Source organism: Polyodon spathula, unplaced genomic scaffold, assembly GCF_017654505.1.
Source record: "Polyodon spathula isolate WHYD16114869_AA unplaced genomic scaffold, ASM1765450v1 scaffolds_1198, whole genome shotgun sequence".
Lineage (NCBI taxonomy): Eukaryota > Metazoa > Chordata > Actinopteri > Acipenseriformes > Polyodontidae > Polyodon > Polyodon spathula.
In genome coordinates, this window is record NW_024472681.1 from 1 (window position 1) to 17,728 (window position 17,728).

General features: G+C 51.2%; 1 protein-coding gene across 1 annotated transcript; it reads right to left on the bottom strand.

The window, feature by feature from the left end:
* Positions 1 to 854: 854 nt before the first annotated feature.
* On the bottom strand, positions 855 to 17,494 carry LOC121309314 (myosin-9-like). Its single transcript, XM_041242190.1, has 31 exons — positions 17,379 to 17,494; positions 16,865 to 17,136; positions 16,460 to 16,633; positions 16,174 to 16,347; positions 15,804 to 15,918; positions 13,941 to 14,131; positions 13,527 to 13,648; positions 13,355 to 13,424; positions 12,753 to 12,913; positions 12,489 to 12,597; positions 12,233 to 12,364; positions 11,684 to 11,890; positions 11,335 to 11,472; positions 11,000 to 11,123; positions 10,737 to 10,908; positions 10,179 to 10,391; positions 9,935 to 10,079; positions 9,567 to 9,773; positions 9,239 to 9,343; positions 8,944 to 9,096; positions 8,559 to 8,807; positions 8,258 to 8,470; positions 7,738 to 7,950; positions 7,431 to 7,592; positions 7,041 to 7,169; positions 6,826 to 6,914; positions 6,478 to 6,601; positions 5,941 to 6,149; positions 3,998 to 4,106; positions 3,658 to 3,830; positions 855 to 3,536 (listed from the first exon to the last, which is right to left on the bottom strand). The coding sequence occupies exons 1-31, from the start codon at positions 17,392 to 17,394 to the stop codon at positions 3,419 to 3,421; spliced, it is 4,788 nt and encodes a 1,595-aa protein (XP_041098124.1). The 5' UTR covers positions 17,395 to 17,494; the 3' UTR covers positions 855 to 3,418.
* Between the last annotated feature and the right edge of the window lie 234 nt (positions 17,495 to 17,728).

The window sequence follows — 17,728 nt, forward strand, 5'->3', positions numbered from 1 at the left end:
CCTCCCTACTCTCACATCTCAGAGAGAGAGCGCTACAGTAGGGGGTGTGTGTGTGTCAGCACAGAACCTGCCTGCTATCTGACACAGAGAGACAGACAGTACTGTGACTCACAGAGAGAGATTCTCTGTTTCTAGCATGCATTATTATAAGGAAACACTCATATCACAAGAGAGACAGAGGCAAGCAGACAGGGTGGTGACCTCACGCTGTTTCTAAAGACACTGGCTCAGCTGTGATCTCTCTAATAATTTACTGGTCAAGCCAAGCCCCCAATCTCCCTGACTGCCAGGGGAAACAAGAGTGCTACCAACCAATCACATCACAGTAAGAGAAAGGGGCCACCAATCACAGAGGGGGCGTGCCAGGGGGGCTCGACTCACCAGCACCACTTCCATCTTGTGCTGGGTCCAGAGCGCTGTGGTCAAAGCCGCGCCGGGGTCCGTGTTCATCGATATTGATTGATTGATTTATCGGCGATCGATATCTCCTTCTAGAAGCCGAGATTCTCTTCCCTTCTCGCGTTTTTAATCTTTCGGTCTGAAAACAACAACAACAACCCAGCACCATCCTCCGGTTATAATTGTATAGAAATGCATCGATTCTGCACGCCAGTGGCTGCAGATTCACCGCGACGGTTGCGCGTTAGTTCGGATCTGAATTAGGTTTCTAGACACACACACGTGTTACTCTGTCTCAGTCCTCAGAGATGCCACACTGCCGGCCGCCGCTTGCATCGTTAAGCACTCCCGAGTTTTTAGACTCTGCACTTTGCTCAGCGGATCTGCGTGGATGGGTGGACACGAGGATTGCGTCACTCGGGACGTCCCACAGGAAAAGCTTGAGATTTCCCACAAGAGACACCGTGTTCTCTAAAAACTAGAGACTGAAGCGACAGGTCAGCACGGCGCTAGAACAGGAACGAGGCGGCTTAACAACGAGGATTATTAATATTACTTTAATTCAAAAACTTATACACATTAAAAAATTAACAAAAATAATTGATATTCTTCTTCTTTTTATTGTTTCTGCACGTTAAAACAAGTTCAGCGGTTATTTTTCTGCTGTCCATTAAAGTCGGCACAAACAAACAAATACTTACTCTGCTCGAGCTGTCGTCACCTCCTGTTTTTAATTTCACGATTAAAAGGGTTTTAATAAATATACACAATTTATATTCCGCCGCTTCTAAGTCAGAAACGAATAAACACAAATGAAACCCTTCTGGTCCCGCTACAGTGAGGCAGGATTCAGGCAGTTCCGCGCTGCGTTTCCCTTCGCAAAGTCAGGCGGCGGCGGTGTTTTATTATTATTATTTATTATTTTTATTTGTGGCGATGCAGCGTCTGAATCAAGCTTCTCCCGTTAATTCCGGTGCAGCAGCAAGCCGGGCTCCGCTTGCCCGATAGAGGCGAGTCGTGCGCTTCAGTCCCGTGTTCGCGCTGCGCTAAGCCGGCACGGATATCGGCGGAAGGCTCCGTTGCGCATTTGGCGGCCGGCTTGTTTTTATAAGCGTTTCATAACCCTGTATCGGCTGCTGAAACCGGTTCAGTCTGCCTCGGACAGCATTGTAAGTCATGCGGGGAGAGAGGGAGGAACTGAGGGCAGGGGGAGGAGGAGGAGGAGGGAGGACTGATCTGGATTGCGAGGCAATGCGTGACACCTGCCGGGGGAAAAGCGCCGCTACAGCCGTGCGAATATAACAACGTTATTGCGTCAGGTCATTTTTTTCGTGTTTTCAAAAAAGTGTGTGTGTGTGTGTATAATTGGAGATAACACAAATGGAAGTTGTGACGTAAATAGGTGAGAATTGTATTTCTATTATTATTAGTTTCATAATCACAATCAGACATTGGACAGTTTGAGAGTTAAGAGGACAAAGGTTTTTTTTTTCTGTGTTTATAAGCTTTATTTGTAACAAATTGGATTCAAACACAGACTCGTGCGTTCTCAGCACACTTTATTCTGCACACGCCGGCAATGAAGGCACTTTAATATATATTTTTTATTGGCCTCCCCAAACAACTTTTTTTTTTTTCATCGCCACCTACTGGACAAAAATGGCAGTTCACTTTAAAAAATATATATTTGCAATTTTAAAAACACATTGAGATTATATATATATATCTCGAACTCAAAGCATACATGCGTTGATAAGCCTCTCACACTACAGAAACTAATGTAATAAAACACGAAACAGTGACCCCGTTACCCACCAGTGAAGCGATTACAGAATATCGATTATGCATATTCAGGTGTGTATTGTATCGAGAAAAAAACACAGAGCAAATATATAAACTGAATAAAAGCAACTTAGATCAAAGTCCCTCTGAATACCAAGAGGAGTGGAGGAGAGACTTTAATCCAGTCCGCTTCCATTATAATTCCTCACAGTCTGTTACAGGATCCCCTGTTTATTTCTCTCCCTCTCCAGAGAGAGCCGGGTTGAAATCTGAGCCACACACACACACACACACACACACACACAGAGTGAAATAACAGAGAACAAGGGATATTTTTAAGCTTTATTTCTTTCAATATATATATTTTTTGGTCCAGTTTTTTATTTGATAGATACAAAAAGGAATGAGAGAGAGGAGAGAGATTTTTTTTTTATTCAAATCAGATCACTTTCATTTGACTTATTTCAGCGAAAAAGACCATAATCTAGAACCATCGCAGATAATTCCAGAACATTTCTAGATTTTTTTCTGTTAGCTTCTACCTGCTACAAAAAAACAAATTAAAAAAATAATCTTGTTGAGTCAGATTGCGCTCCAGGAAGGCAGCGCCGCCCCCTTCTGTTTACACGCTGATCAGCACAGGCTGCTGTTTCAAACACCGGCAACCGAGTTTAATAAACACGCCTAATAATAATAAACACACACAGTGGCATCAACAGGACTCCTGAGATTCTCTGAATCCGAAAGGGACGGAAATGACTTCAGAAAAAACAAACACAGAAACACAAGCTTAAGAAACTGCATCCCTGCGCCGGCCATCTTGGCTCAAGCTTCCTGATCGACTCCCGCCCTGCAGCGCCGGAGAGGAGCCACAATGGCGGCAGCTTCACACAACCCACAAAAAACAAAACCACCTCGGTCAAAAAAAATCGATTCCCATCATCATCATCTTATAAAATCATCGTCATTACATATAGCTGGAGCTATGAAAACAGAACGTACAGCACAGAGATTTATAATCTGATTGTACATCACAAGCAAAAGCGCTTTGGAGAGAGTAAAAAAAGGACTCCGAATTGCTCGTAAAACCTTGAAAAAAAGATTGGAAAAAAAAAATCTGAAATATGTATATATTTCTTTAAGCAGTGTGGAGCTGGAGAATGAGGAGGGTGCTGTGCCGCGTTCAGCCACTTGAGGGCAGTGTGGTGCAGCAGCAGGCGGCTGTGGGCGCCCCTCTCTACTCTGGTTTGGAGTCTCCCGCGGGCTCCGTCTTGCCGTCGGTCTCGTCGTCGGAGAGATCGTCGGCGCCCTTGCGGCCGGCGATGCGACGCATCGCGAAGGGAAGATCACCGCGCCTGAGAGAGAGAGAGAGAGAGAGAGAGAGAGAGAGAGAAAAAGAGGAGAGATTTCAATTCTGTATTGATCACAGCTTGATCGGTTTCAGTGCTTCAGTGTTCGTGGGCTCCTGCGTCTCACCTCAGCTTGCTCTTCAGCAGGCTGACCTCTCTGTTCATCGTCTCTGCCGTGTCGCTCACGTCCTCCAGCTCGCGCTGCAGCTTCCTCCTCGTTGCGTTCGCTCGCTGGGCCTCCTCCTCCGCCTCTTCCAGCTGCCTCTTCAGTTGTTTCGTGCGGGCGTTCGCCTTCTCCGCCTGGAGAGAGAAAGAAGGGAGGAGACGCGCGGTTAGAGATCTTTTATGCAATACCAAGAGGTGTCTGAATGAAACACTCCTGGTCCGTCTCTCCCCCGTCTATAGACGGCGCCTCTCTCCCCTGTACAGCGCCGCCTCGCCTGCTCTGTTCCAACGAGTGACCTCACCTGGTCCTTCAGCTGCTCAGCGTTGCGTCTCTCGTCGTCCACCTGCAGCACGACCTCCTTCAGCTTCTTCTCTGTGCGACGAACCAGCTTCGAGGCAGCCTGTCTCTCCCTGCGGAGAGAAGATACACGATCAATACACAACACCAGCTTCGAGGCAGCCGGTCTCTCCCTGCCGAGAGAAGATACACGATCAATACACAACACCAGCTTCGAGGCAGCCGGTCTCTCCCTGCCGAGAGGGGAGAGGGGTCTCCTGGTTCAGCAGTCTCTCTCTCTCTCTCTCTCTCTCACCTGGTTCAGCGGTCTCTCTCTCTCTCCTCACCTGGTTCAGCAGTCTCTCTCTCTCTCTCTCTCTCTCTCTCTCCTCACCTGGTTCAGCGGTCTCTCTCTCTCTCCTCTCTCTCTTCAGCTCTCTCTCTCTCCCTCTCCTCTCTCTCGTCTCTCTCTCTCTCTCTCTCTCTCCTCTCACCTGTCCTCAGTTCTCTCTCTCTCTCTCTCTCCTCACCTGGTTCAGCAGTCTCTCTCTCTCTCTCTCTCTCTCTCTCCTCACCTGGTTCAGCGGTCTCTCTCTCTCTCTCTCACCTGGTTCAGCGGTCTCTCTCTCTCTCTCTCTCTCTCTCTCACTCTCCTCACCTGGTTCAGCTGACTGTCAGTCCTCCTCAGTCTCTAGAGGGCAGCGAGAGTCTCGTCGACTCAGAGGAGGAAGTCTCAGTCTCTCCTCAGAGAGGTTCAGCAGGTTCTCTCTCCTCTCACCTGGTTCAGTGGGAGTTTCAGTCCTCACCTGGTTCAGGCCTCTCTCCTCTCTCTTAGAGGAGCTGGTCTCTATCCTCACCTGAGTCGGCTGGGAGACCTGGTCGCCTCGAGAGGAGAGGAGTGGACAAGTCAGCGGTCTCTCTTCTCTCTCACTGAGGAGTGTCCTCACCACAGTCGCCAGAGAGAGAGAGTTCAGACCAGAGAGTCTCCTGGTTCAGTGCGCTGGTACCTCTATCGTCACTCTTGCTTCAGAGCGCTCACCGGTGGACCAGTCAGCGGTCTCTCTAGGACCACTGGTTTTCAGCGAGTCTCTATCTCTCTCTGCTCAGCGGTCTCCAGGCTCTCTTCTCGGTCTCTCTCCTCGCCAGGGTCAGCGGGTCTCTCACTCACCTGGAGTGGTCTCTCTCTCACCTGGTTCAGCGGTCTCTCTCCAAGCGCTGGAGAGCGGTCTCTCTCTCATCTCTCAGAGGAGTTGGACCAAGCTGCAGTCAAGTTGTGGCTCCTCACCTGGTTCAGCAGTCTCTCTCTCTCTCTCTGGTTCAGCCTCTCTCCTCACCTGGTTCAGCGGTCTCTCTCCTCACCTGGTTCAGCGGTCTCTCTCCTCACCTGGTTCAGCGGTCTCTCTCCTCACCTGGTTCAGCGGTCTCTCTCTCTCTCTCTGGTTCAGCGGTCTCTCTCCTCACCTGGTTCAGCGGTCTCTCTCTCTCTCTCTCTCCTCACCTGGTTCAGCGGTCTCTCTCCTCACCTGGTTCAGCGGTCTCTCTCTCTCTCTCCTCACCTGGTTCAGCGGTCTCTCTCCTCACCTGGTTCAGCGGTCTCTCTCCTCACCTGGTTCAGCGGTCTCTCTCCTCACCTGGTTCAGCGGTCTCTCTCCTCTCTCTCACCTGGTTCAGCGGTCTCTCTCCTCACCTGGTTCAGCGGTCTCTCTCCTCACCTGGTTCAGCGGTCTCTCTCCTCACCTGGTTCAGCTCTCTCTCCTCACCTGGTTCAGCGGTCTCTCTCCTCACCTGGTTCAGCGGTCTCTCTCTCTCTCTCTCTCCTCAGCGGTCTCTCTCTCACCTAGTTCAGCGGTCTCTCTCTCTCTCTCTCACCTCTCTCTCACCTGGTTCAGCGGTCTCTCTCTCTCTCTCTCACCTGGTTCAGCGGTCTCTCTCTCTCTCTCTCTCTCTCTCTCTCTCTCTCTCTCTCACCTGGTCTCCAGGTCCAGTTGCTCCTCCAGCTGTGCGATCTTGGCCTCCAGGGCGGCGATAGCGGTCTTGTACTTGGACTTCACGGCCCCTTCCATCTCTGTGAGCTTCAGCCGCAGCTCCTTGGCCTGGCGATCCAGCTGCTGCCGGGCGTTCTCCAGCTTCTGAGCATTGCTGCGCTCCGCTCCCAGCTCTGTGGTCAACTGGTCAGACTGGGAGGGGATTAACACACAAACAGAGGAGGAGTCACGCATGACGAGCGGCAGAGAGTTGCAGCTGCAGCCAAAAAAAAAAAATCGCTCCCAAAACTAATTTACTGTGTTAATTATTTTGCTCTTGAATTTGATCTCTTATTTGTGCTGCAAAATTCTGTAACAATTGCAAGTTGCCCTGGATAAGGGCATCCAAGAAATATTATTATTATTAATAATAATAATAATAATAATAATAATAGCTTCATAAAGTCAAATGGTTACAGAGCGTGGCTCTGGGTTGGAGGGGAGGTTGTTGCTAGGTTCGGTTCCAGTGTTGCTAGGTTACCTGCAGCGTGGCTCTCCTCAGGCGGTCGTTGACCAGCTCTGTGTTTCCCTGCTCCTCCTCCAACTCCTCTTCCAGCTGAGCAATGCGAGCTTCCAGCCTCCTCTTCTCATCCACAGCGAGGGAGCTGAGAGAGAGATACAGAGTTAGAGTCACAGCCTCCTCTTCTCATCCACAGCGAGAGCGCTGAGACAGAGTTACAGAGAGAAAGAGAGAGACACACACAGCCTCCTCATCCACAGAGAGACACACACACACAGAGTATATAGAACCGTCAAGCAGCTTTGAAAGGTGCAAACAGGAACTCTAAGATAGATATTTTTTGGGTGAGGTGTAGTTGCAGGCTCTCACCCCTTGGAGGCGTTGTTGCTGAGCTCGTCAGCCAGCTCGTCTCTCTCTTGCTGGGCTTGGCGTCGGCCTCTCTCTGCAGCAGCGAGGTCCTGGAGAGAGGGAGGGTGAGAGAGAGATTCAAAAACAGACCACTGCTCTCACTGAAGACCGATCTCCTTGATTAATCTGGACAACTACTTACAAAAAAACCCCACCACACTGCACGTTTCCCTTACCTCCTGCATCTGGATCATGTCTGCCTCCATGGATTTGACCTTCTTCTCGTTCTCCTTGGCCTGGGTGAGGATCTCCTCACGGGACACACGCGTGTCATCCAGCTCTCGCAGAACATCCTTCATCTGGGCCTGAGACAAATTATAAAAACTTTACACAGACTCTCGCAGTGCAGATTCCCCATTGTAAACTCTATATAAATCTATCCGCTCACTCACACTGGGCACGGACTCACAGTGCAGATTCCCCATTGTGAACTCTATATAAATCTATCCGCTCACTCACACTGGGCACGGACTCACAGTGCAGATTCCCCATTGTGAACTCTATATAAATCTATCCGCTCACTCACACTGGGCACGGACTCTGTGCAGGTTCCCTGGCTGGTTTACCTGCTGTTTCTTCAGCTGTTTCAAGGCCTCCTCTCTACCCTTGTTGGCTGCGTCGATCTGCGCCTCCAGGTCCTTGAAATCCAGCTCCAGCTTCTTTCTCGCGGCCATGGCCAGCGAGCGCTGCTTTCGCTCATCCTCCAGTTCCAGCTCCATCTCCCGCACCTGAGCGACAAATCAACCAATCGATCAATCAACCAAGCAGTCAACCAACCACCCAACCATCCATCTCCCAGATCAGGGTGAGAACCAAACAGCTTTGTGTTGGGTTGACACGTCAAAGGGGACAGTCTGTGCGTCTCCGTCTCACCTGTTTGAGCAGCTGCTTCCTCTTGTCCTCGCTCTGTTCGTCCCGTCCCTGCAGGTCCCGGTCGAACTGGCTCTTGAGGGCCTGCATGTTCACCTCCAGCCTCAGCTTGGCATCCTCGGTGGCCTGGAGCTCATCCTCCAGCTCTTCCAGCTGGGTCTTCATCTCCTCCGCCTGCTGCTCCAGAGCGCGCTTCGCCTTCTCCAGCTCGTGGACCTGGGAGAGGAGAGGAGAGAGGGGGGGAGAGAGAGAGGAGAGAGAGAGAGAGAGAGAGAGAGATAAAACCTATTTACACTCTGGCCCACGTTGTCCTGGATTCCCACCTGGTCATACAGAGATAGAGAAAGATGGATAGAAACAGATAGAGGATGTACAGATGTGTAGAGAATGAACAGAGGAACAGGTAGAGATGTAGCGCAAATGTACAGAGATACAAAGAGAGATGTATAGAGGATGTACAGAGATGTATAGATACAGGTAGAGGGACGGATAGAGGGCTGTACAGAGGGACGGATGTTCTTACACTCTTTCCCACGTCGTCCTTCACCCCCACCAGGTCCTCCATCTCTGTGCGGAGCTGCTTGTTGACTCTCTCCAGCTCGGCCGCGTGCTCGTTCGCCCCTTCCAGCGCGCGGGCGAGAGAGAGCGCCTTCGTTTCCTTCTCCCTCGCCTCGGCCTCCGCCTGGTCCCGCTCCTCCGCATGCTTCACTGCGATCGCCTTCTCCTCTGCCAGCATCTAGAGAGGGAGACGGAGGGAGGTGTGAACACACAGCGCCAGCCTGCTCCCCCGCCAGCACCTACCCGAGTCCAGGGCCGCCTCGCACCTGATCGAACTTCTTCTGCTTCCTCTCCAGATTGGAGACTATCTGTCTCAGGTGGTCCTGGTCCACCAGCAGGTCGTCCAGCTCCTGCTGCAGCCGGTTCTTGGTCTTGTCCAGCTTGTCGAAGCTGCTGCTCTTCTCCTCCAGAGCCTGGTGTACCGACTCCAGCTCCTTCTGGAGCTTCTTCCTGGAGTCCTCCACAGCTTCCAGAGAACCTGAGCTCTCCTCCACCCGCTTCTTCAGCTCCGACATCTAGAGAGAGAGAGAGATAAGTGTACATACAGAGTGTTGCAGTGTGTATAGAGCAGTGTCTACAGACTGCAGTGTAGATAGCCAGTGTTCCTGGGACTGCAGTGTCTATAGACTGCAGTGTAGATAGCCAGTGTACCTGGGACTGCAGTGTTAAGTTCTGCTTCTCCAGGCTCCTCTTTGCCTCCTCCTCTTCCTCCAGCTGCTCTCTCAGGCTGTTTTGTTGATCCTCCATCTGCTTGAGGCGAGTGGAGAGAGAGAGCTTCTGGCGAGTCTCCTCCTGAAGCAGCAGCTGTAGAGGAGAGAGAGAGAGAGAGAGAGAGGGGGGGGGGGGGGGGGGTTACAGGAGAGGAGGTGTTAGGAGGAGAGGGGGAGAGCGACAGCTTCTGACGAGACTCCTCCTGAAGCAGCAGCTGTAGAGGAGACAGTCTTACCTGAGTGTCCTGAAGCTGGGACTCTACTGTGGAGCAGTCTTTTGATGCCTTGAGGGACTTGAGTTCCACTTCACTGAGAACTCCAGAGACATTGTCCAGCTCAGCCTGACAGAGAGAGAGGATCATCACTGTCAATTATATACAAAATCAAAAACGCAGTTTTGCATTTTAAAAGTCCCTTTATATTATCTGAATTCCCCGGATGGATTCTCTCCTATCCTTCCTGCAGCTGGTTCTCGCGTTTTCATTTTTTAAATCCTTCAATAACTTGAGTCCCGATTTCCCTGGCCCGGCTCTCGCACCCGTGTCCCCGTGCTCTCCCCCTCACCTGGATCTTGTTTGCTCTCTCCGCGAGCTCAGCCTTGCTCTTCTCGCTCTCGCTCAGTTTCAGCTGCAGCTCCTGCACCAGCGTCTCTGCTTTCTTGCGCCGGCTCTCCGACTCTCCTTTGCCCTGCTGCAGCAGCTTCAGCTCCCCCGCCAGCTCGTCCCGCTCGCTCTCCAGAGACATCTTCACCTTCTCCACGTTGAGCTTGAGCTGAGCCGCGCAACGAGAGAAACACAGAGAGAGGACAGAGAGGAGAGATTGATCGATTTCACTGTATAAGCATGTAAAGTACTGTATCATACTTTATTGCATTGCACTGCAGTGTATTGCACTGTATTGCACTGCAGTGTATTGCATTGCACTGTATCTACCCTCTTGCTCTGCTCCAGTTGCTCTCCCAGTTGCTCCAGTGCCTGCGAGTGTTTCTGTCTCAGCTCCTGCACCTGAGCCTCGTGGCTCTTGGCCTCGTCCTCCAGCGTGCGTTTCAGCTGAGTGACCTCCGTCTCACGCTTGGTTCTAGAGAGGGACCGGGACGGGGGGTACAGGGTTAGACAGTCTCTTTGTCTGGTAAGCAGGGAGGGGGGCAGGGAGGGTGTGGAGGGGGAGGCTTCATACCTCAGCTCTTGCTGGGCTGCAGTGGAGTCCAGAGTGTCCTCCAGCTCTGTCTTCAGAGCCTCCAGCTCCTCCCCCAGATCCCTCTTCTGTTTCTCCGCCTTGTTCCGGGCACTTCGCTCCGCCTCCAGGTCCTCCTGCAGCTCGGAGAGCTGAGACTCGAGCTCTCGAACCTTCTTCTGAGCCACGTTCTTCTGAGAGGCCTCCTCCTCGATCCTGGGGGGTAGGGGGAGGCAGTTATTAAAGTACAGAGAAAACAGACAAAACAGCCAAGGCTGGGAATCAGACTCCTATTGCACAACAGCGTGATCCAGTCCAGGTTTCACTGCTACCAGCTTGATCAGCCCCCAGTGTGTCTAGCGAACAAGCTCAGGTGTGTCTGATGATTAAACTCCTAGTGAAAGCAGGACTGGATCACACTGCTGTGCTGCGGGAGTCTCGTTTCCATCGCTGGTAAACTAACCCTTATAACAGTAGCCCCCCATAGTAAAAGCACAGCCCAGTGGAAAAGCCATCTTTTCAAAAGAAACTCTGTACTCTGCAGCCTCCGTTTCCTGTCACCTGGCCAGCGCTGCCTGCAGCTCCTCTTCCTTCTTGGCGAGCTGCAGTCGGAGCTCAGCAATCTGCGCCTGCAGCTCTGTGATCTGGTCGTGCAGGTCGGTGGAGTCTCCCTCCAGCTTGCGCCTCGTCTTCTCCAGCTCCTGCCTCTGCTTCTCCTCGCGCCGCAGACGGTCTGGAGGGACAGGGGACAGGGGTCAGCCGCCAGGGGAACGCAGAGATAGGAGGACGGGGGGGGCGTGGAACAAGCAGCGAGACTCTCTCACCCTCCAGCTCTGTGATCATGGTCTCGTGCTTGTTCTTCAGCTTGGCGAGGCTCTTCGATTTCTCCTCCTCCTCGGCCAGGTTTGTGGTGAACTCAGAAACCCTCTCCTCCAGAAGCTTCTTCTCCTGGAGAGACAGAGAGAGACAGCGCAGGTGAGACAGATGCACAGCATGACTCAGGTCTAGTATTGAGATGACCAGGAGTTTGAGCAGGGTTAGAAACTCACACTAGCCCTGCTGCTGCTGCACCCAGTCCTGGGGTCCAGAGCTCGTTGATTTTCTATCACACCCTCTCAGTCCCTCCCTCTCTCTGTCACTGGTGTTACTGGTCTCTCACCTTGGCCAGTTTGTTGTTCTGGTCCTCTAGCACGATCACGTCCTCCTCGATCTTCTTCATCTTGGCCTCGGTCGTCACTTTCTCCAGCTGCAGCTTCTGACGAGCGGCTTCTTCCTCATCCAGCTGAGCCTCGAGGTCCTGGAGAGAGGGAGGGGGCGGGGCGACAGAGTGACGGGGCGAGGGGTTAGATTAGAGGATTTAGGTTAGAGAGAAGGAGCAGGATGAGAGAGAAAAGGGTGGGGCGAGAGAGCAGGAGAGGGGATAGACTACAGAAGGGAGGGGCTGGGGTTAGAGAGGGAGGGGGCAGGGTTAGAGCAGAGCAAAAATCGGGTCCCAGCGTTTGACTCACAATGATGTTCTGCTGCATCTTTTTCTTTTCGTTCTGCAGCTGCTGCGCTCGCTCTTCCTCTTCCTCCACCCGCGCCTCCAGGTCGTGCAGAATCTCCTCCAGTTCCTGCTTCTTGGCCGCCAGCCGTGACCTCATTTCCTCCGCCTCGGCGCACAGCTCTGTCTCCGCCTGCAACTGCTCCTGCAGCTGCAGCTTCTCTGCACACAGCTAGGGGGCGACAGACAAGCAGGATTAATACAGGAGACACAGCAACTGAAGTGCTCTGAACACACAGTGATGCACACGCTGAAGCACACAGCTAGGGGGCGACAGACAAGCAGGATTAATACAGGAGACACAGCAACTGAAGTGCTCTGAACACACAGTGATGCACACGCTGAAGCACACAGCTAGGGGGCGACAGACAAGCAGGATTAATACAGGAGACACAGCAACTGAAGTGCTCTGAACACACAGTGATGCACACGCTGAAGTACACAGCTAGGGGCGACAGACAAGCAGGATTAACGCATTGAGAGAGGCAGGGCTGTGAGCAATGCTCTGTCTCACCTGCTGCTGCTTGCTCTCCATCTCAGTCAGCAGCTCCTCAGCCTTCTGCTGCCTCTCTCTGGTTTTCATCAGTTCCTCGTCCTTCGCCAGCATCTCCTCCTCCTGCCTGCTGACCTGCAGCAGCGGCTTCACCTGAGAGAGGAGAGGAGAGATTAACAGAGACTCACCTGAGGACAGGTAACCCTCACACTCACCTGAGGTCAGGTAACCCTCACACTCACACCTGACACACAGGTCAGGCCTCTCAGGAGCTCACCTTGGTGAACAGTCTCCACCACTGCCAGTTGCGCAGTTTCAGGTAGGCGGCGCAGTTCCTCTGGATCACCTTCATGGCTGTGAGCTGCTGCTGTCGCTTCACAAAGGCCCTGAGAGGGGAGGAGTGAGTCTAGATATCATGCAACTCCAACACAGCACTACAGAGATGTGCATTTCTGCTTGGAAAGCCTCAGTGCGTTCAGAAGTGACAGCGATCTCTCTCTCTGTATTAGCGTGCGTTTACACTGCTGCCGGAGGCTCTCACCTGCGTGCCACGTATCCACGGCACCACGCCTGGAAGCCGATGATCACGTCTGTGATCTTCATGTCTCTCTCCTCCTCCAGGTGAGCCAGGACCCCCGCGCGGAAAAACACCTTGCTCTGTCCGATCCGGTACAGATTGGGATCCAGCTCCAGGGCTTTGATCTGACCAGAGAGAGAGAGAAATTAATACAGGAGAGAGAGGAGAGAAAGAGAATACAGAGAGAGTCTAAAGTAGTGACCAACTGACCAAAAACATCTGCACCCCCTCTATATAGAATGAACTGATTCAGCTTCATAGAGTCCAGTGAAAGCTGCTGAATAATGTTCCCTTGTTAACATATTGAATTCCACACCCAGCGTTTTGTAGGATTTCCAGATATTTAACTGACTGGAAAGATGCGACATTTTGAAATCCAACATTAAATACTCCTGCACTGTTACTCTGTTTTCCATCTGGTATAGGTATGATCTAAAATTACATTTAGACGTTTTTATATGATGTTTCAATCCTACAAAATTGCAGGCAGCGATGGTAAAGACGCAGACAGAAAACTGCAAGGCAGAGGAATCCGAACAAGAGAATCATTTCTATATGTTTCTCACCATGAGAACGCAAGCCTGCTTCCCATCCATGAATCCTTTAGGAATGGCACTGGGAGTCAGGATCTCGTATCTGTAGACAAGGATATATATAAAAGAGAGTTTACAGAGCCTCTAGACACCCAGTGGTGTGTAGACGAATCAACACTGAGATTCACTCCCTCTCTCTCCGCACCTCTGTCTGAACTCCTGGAAGATGATCCTGTTCGGGAATCCTTGTCTACAGATCCGGATTCCCTCCAGAACTCCGTTGCATCGGAGCTGATCCAGAACCAAGTGAGAGTCCAGCTTCCCGGCCTGAGAGAGAGAAAGACTGGGTCAGAACTGGATCTATTCAACACGGCAACCTGGAGAATTCTCTCCTGCCCCCTAATCCCTCACACACATACACTCTCTCCTCCCCTTCCCCACACTATCTCTCTTTTAAACTCTCCTCCACATACACTCTCCTCCTCCTCCTCCTCCACACTCTCCCTCTCAGTACCTTCTCGTGGTTGGGGATGAAGCAGTGTACAAAGTTGGGGTTGGGATCAGGGTTACACACACACACACTTTCTCTCTCTCGCTCTCCTCCACTCTCTCTCAGTACCTTCTTCTCGTGGTTGGGGATGATGCAGCGTACGAAGTTGGGGTTGGTGTTTCTCAGCGTCAGCATCAGTTTGGAGAGCTGCTCCTTGTAGAGCTGCCCCACGGTCCGGAACATCCCCTTGCGGGTTCGGAACGCTCCCGGCAGGGTCTCCGAAATCCCGGCCACCTGATCCAGACCCACGATCCGGTCCACTGGGAAGCGGGTCACAATTACAAACCAGTCAGATTGTGCAGCGCCACGAGAGTGAGGAGTGAAACACAGTGATGCAAACACACACGCAGTGCCGAAACAAGAATAATAATAATAATAATAATAATAATAATCTTTAATGAGTGCAAGCGCAAACCAAACTGGTCCATCAACAAGTCAATTCAATATTATTAATATTAATACTAGACTTCATTGAGGGGAGCTCTGAACCCCAGGACTGGGTGCAGCAGCAGCAGCAGGGCTAGTGTGAGTTTCTAACCCTGCTCAAACTCCTGGCTCCTGATCATTGCAATATTAATAATACTAGACTTCATTGAGGGGAGCTCTGAACCCCAGGACTGGGTGCAGCAGCAGCAGGGCTAGTGTGAGTTTCTACTGGCATTTCAGTTTTTGCATTCATTCAAAAAAACCACACAGCATGCACATGGATACCTATCACAGCGATCTCATTGTGAAGACTGGAGGAGAGGAGGAGGAGAGAAATCCCCAAAACATATCTATTAAAAAAAAACATGGAGGACAAAAACACAAACAGATACAAAATGGAGAAAAAAAAAAAAGGGGAAAATGTTTTACTAGAAATAGAAGAAATGACAGCAGGAATTAAATGAAAAAAACAAAACACGAAAGCTTTGATACAGGAGACTGATGGATGGGAATCAGACTCCTATTGCACAGCAGTGTGATCCAGTCCAGGTTTCACTGCTACCAGCTTAGTCAGCCCCCAGCGTGTCTAGCTAACAAGCTCAGGTGTGTCTCATTATTAAACTCCTAGTGAAAGCAGGACTGGATCACACTGCTGTGCAGCGGGAGTCTGATTCCTCAGGACAGCAGCTGTTTCTTCACTCTGACTGGTAAAAGATCAGCCCTATTGGGTCAATGCTGCGCTAGTCTGTGTGTGCGGATTACTATATAGATAGTCGAACCCTGGACAGACGCATAGGAGACAGACAGAGACGCAGGGAGCAGCAAAGCAGATAGAAACACGTTTCAGAGGAAGCAGAGGGAGACAGTCACCTGGTTCTAGATGAAGGATTGGAAACCGTTGATAAAAATAGGCTCTCTGATACTTCAGAATCTCTGGAGACAGACACAGAGAGACAGACGAGAAAGAGAGAGACAGACGAGAAAGAAAGAAAGAGAAAAAGACACACGAGAAAGGAGAGAGGGGAGGAGAGGAAGTAAGGAGAGAAAGAAAGAAAAAACAAAGAGAATTCAAAAGTAAGAAGTAAAAGAACATTGAATCCGAAGAAGAAACAAAGTGAAAATGTAACAAAATCCCATACAGAAAACAGTGCAGGATATTCAATATAAAAAAAACAGGAATTGAGGCAAAAAAAAAGAGAAGAATTGAAAAAAAAAAAATCTGAATATGTAGAGAAATAAAAATTCTGAACAGAGGAGCGACTGAACACAGACGCACACAGCCGCGTGCAAATCAAACCCTCACTGCTTCTGAAGATTTCATCTGCCGTGTGACGGAAATCAAAGCCACCTATTTTCACCTCTTGTTCCCCCCCTCGAGCATCGATTTGCAGAGCCGAAATTGAAATCCTCACACCTGGGAGGTTTTTATCGTATATGAAAAAGGACACAGAGGAGTTTCTAATAAACTGGCACGCGGCTGCATGGAGATAAAGGTGGGGCTCCTACCATCCTTCCAGAGCTCCGAGACGAACTTGTCCGTGGACTGGTTGAGCAGAGTGGCCACGTTGTCGTTGAGGGGGTCCATGTTCTTAGTGAGCCAGTCATCAGCTTTGTAATCCACCTGGGAGAGGTGAGGAAAGAGGGGAGGCCGATCTCCTTACTAATCAGGACTGTAAACTACTTACAAAATTTTAAAAAAAAAGACAAATGGTGACAAACACAAAAAATAAGAATTTTTTTTTCCTCCAAGTGTCAGACACGTCTCCCTCTGATCATATTGAGAGTGCGTTTCGTTCTCTTGCACTCTTTGTAGGACAGACCCTCCCTACAAAACAGCAGCAGCCCCCCTTCCTCCCTCGCTCTCAGCGCCCCTCACCTTGCCCGCATAGTGGATGATGCAGAAGTCCGCCTTGTCCTTCAGCTGTTTGGGTTTCTGGAACTTGGGGTGCGTTCCCTGCTCCTGGACAACCTTCTCGACGAAGGTCTTGTCCGTGGCTTTGGGGAACCAGCACTCCTCATCCAGCAGAGCCAGGACTCCAGGGGGGCTGGCCTGGAAGAACGAGAGGAGGGAAAGAAAACGCAACAGAAAACAGGGTTACAAAAACCTGCACTCCCCTCCCTTCCCTCACACACCCCCTTCTCCCTCCCTCTCACACACTCACTGGTTTCTCTATGAGGTCGATGCAGGGCTGCAGGTCCAGTCCGAAGTCGATGAAGCTCCACTCGATGCCCTCTCGCTGGTACTCCTCCTGCTCCAGGATGAACATGGTGTGGTTGAAGAGCTGCTGCAGCTTCTCGTTGGTGTAGTTGATGCAGAGCTGCTCGAAGGAGTTCAGCTGAGAAGGAGAACAAAAAGAAACATTAAAAAAAAGATTGAAACACAAAACTAACAGCAACCTCACGAAGACAGCTGCTGCAACTCCAAATGAAAAAAAGATTCAAAACTCAAAAAACACCATCTTCACACCCTCACTTCTCTTCCTCCAAACCCCCTCTCTCCATCTAACCCTACCCCCCTCTATCCCTCTCTCCAACCCTGCCCCTTTCTCCCCACCCCCCTCCCTCACCTCGAAGATCTCGAAGCCGGCAATGTCCAGGATCCCAATGAAGGAGGCTCCCTGCCTCTTGGTCTTGTCCAGGGCTTTGTTGATCCTCAGGACCAGCCAGCGGAACAGCCTCTCATAGGTGGCCTTGGCCAGGGCCTCCACCGCGAAGTCCGCTTGCTCCTTCGTCTGAGCCTTCTGCACGTAGTCCCGGCCCACCTTGATCCGCGGGGACAGGATCGCGCGGCTGAAATCCGTCACGTTCATCCCCAGGAGGTGACACAGCTTCTGAGCAGCTGGGAGAGGAGAGAGAGGGGTGAGAGAAGGGATAGGAAAGAGGGAGAGGAGGGGTTAGAGGAGAGGAAAGAGGTAGAGGAGAAAGAGGGATGAAAAGGGAGGGTGAGAGGAGAGAGAAGCAGAGAGAGGGGGGTTAGGGGAGAAGAGGAGACAGAGGGGTGAGAAGGGAGTGGAAAGAGGAGAAAAAATGAGGAGGAAGACTAGAGGAGAGAGATTAGAGGAGTGAATGCATGCAGCTCACCAGTGTTGTCAGGCATGCTGGCCTGGTCAGTGTTTCTCTCCTTCTTGAAGTTAATGTTTCCCAACTGAAGAACCCCCGACACCACCTTCAACAGACCTGAGAGACAGAGACAGAGTCACACACACACAGAGACAATGGTATTCTCCTGGTCTGTGAGTCTCTGTATCAATATCTAGTCCTGGTACCCACCCACCCCCCCCCCAAGATGGGCCTAGTCCCGGTATCCCCAAGATCAGGACCCCCGGGTCTAGTCCTGGTACCAGGAGCTGCTAGGGGTATCCCAGGATCCCAGAGGCGTCCATGGTCTCGTTGAAGAGGTCTTTGTCCTGCTGTCCCGGGATCGTCACGTT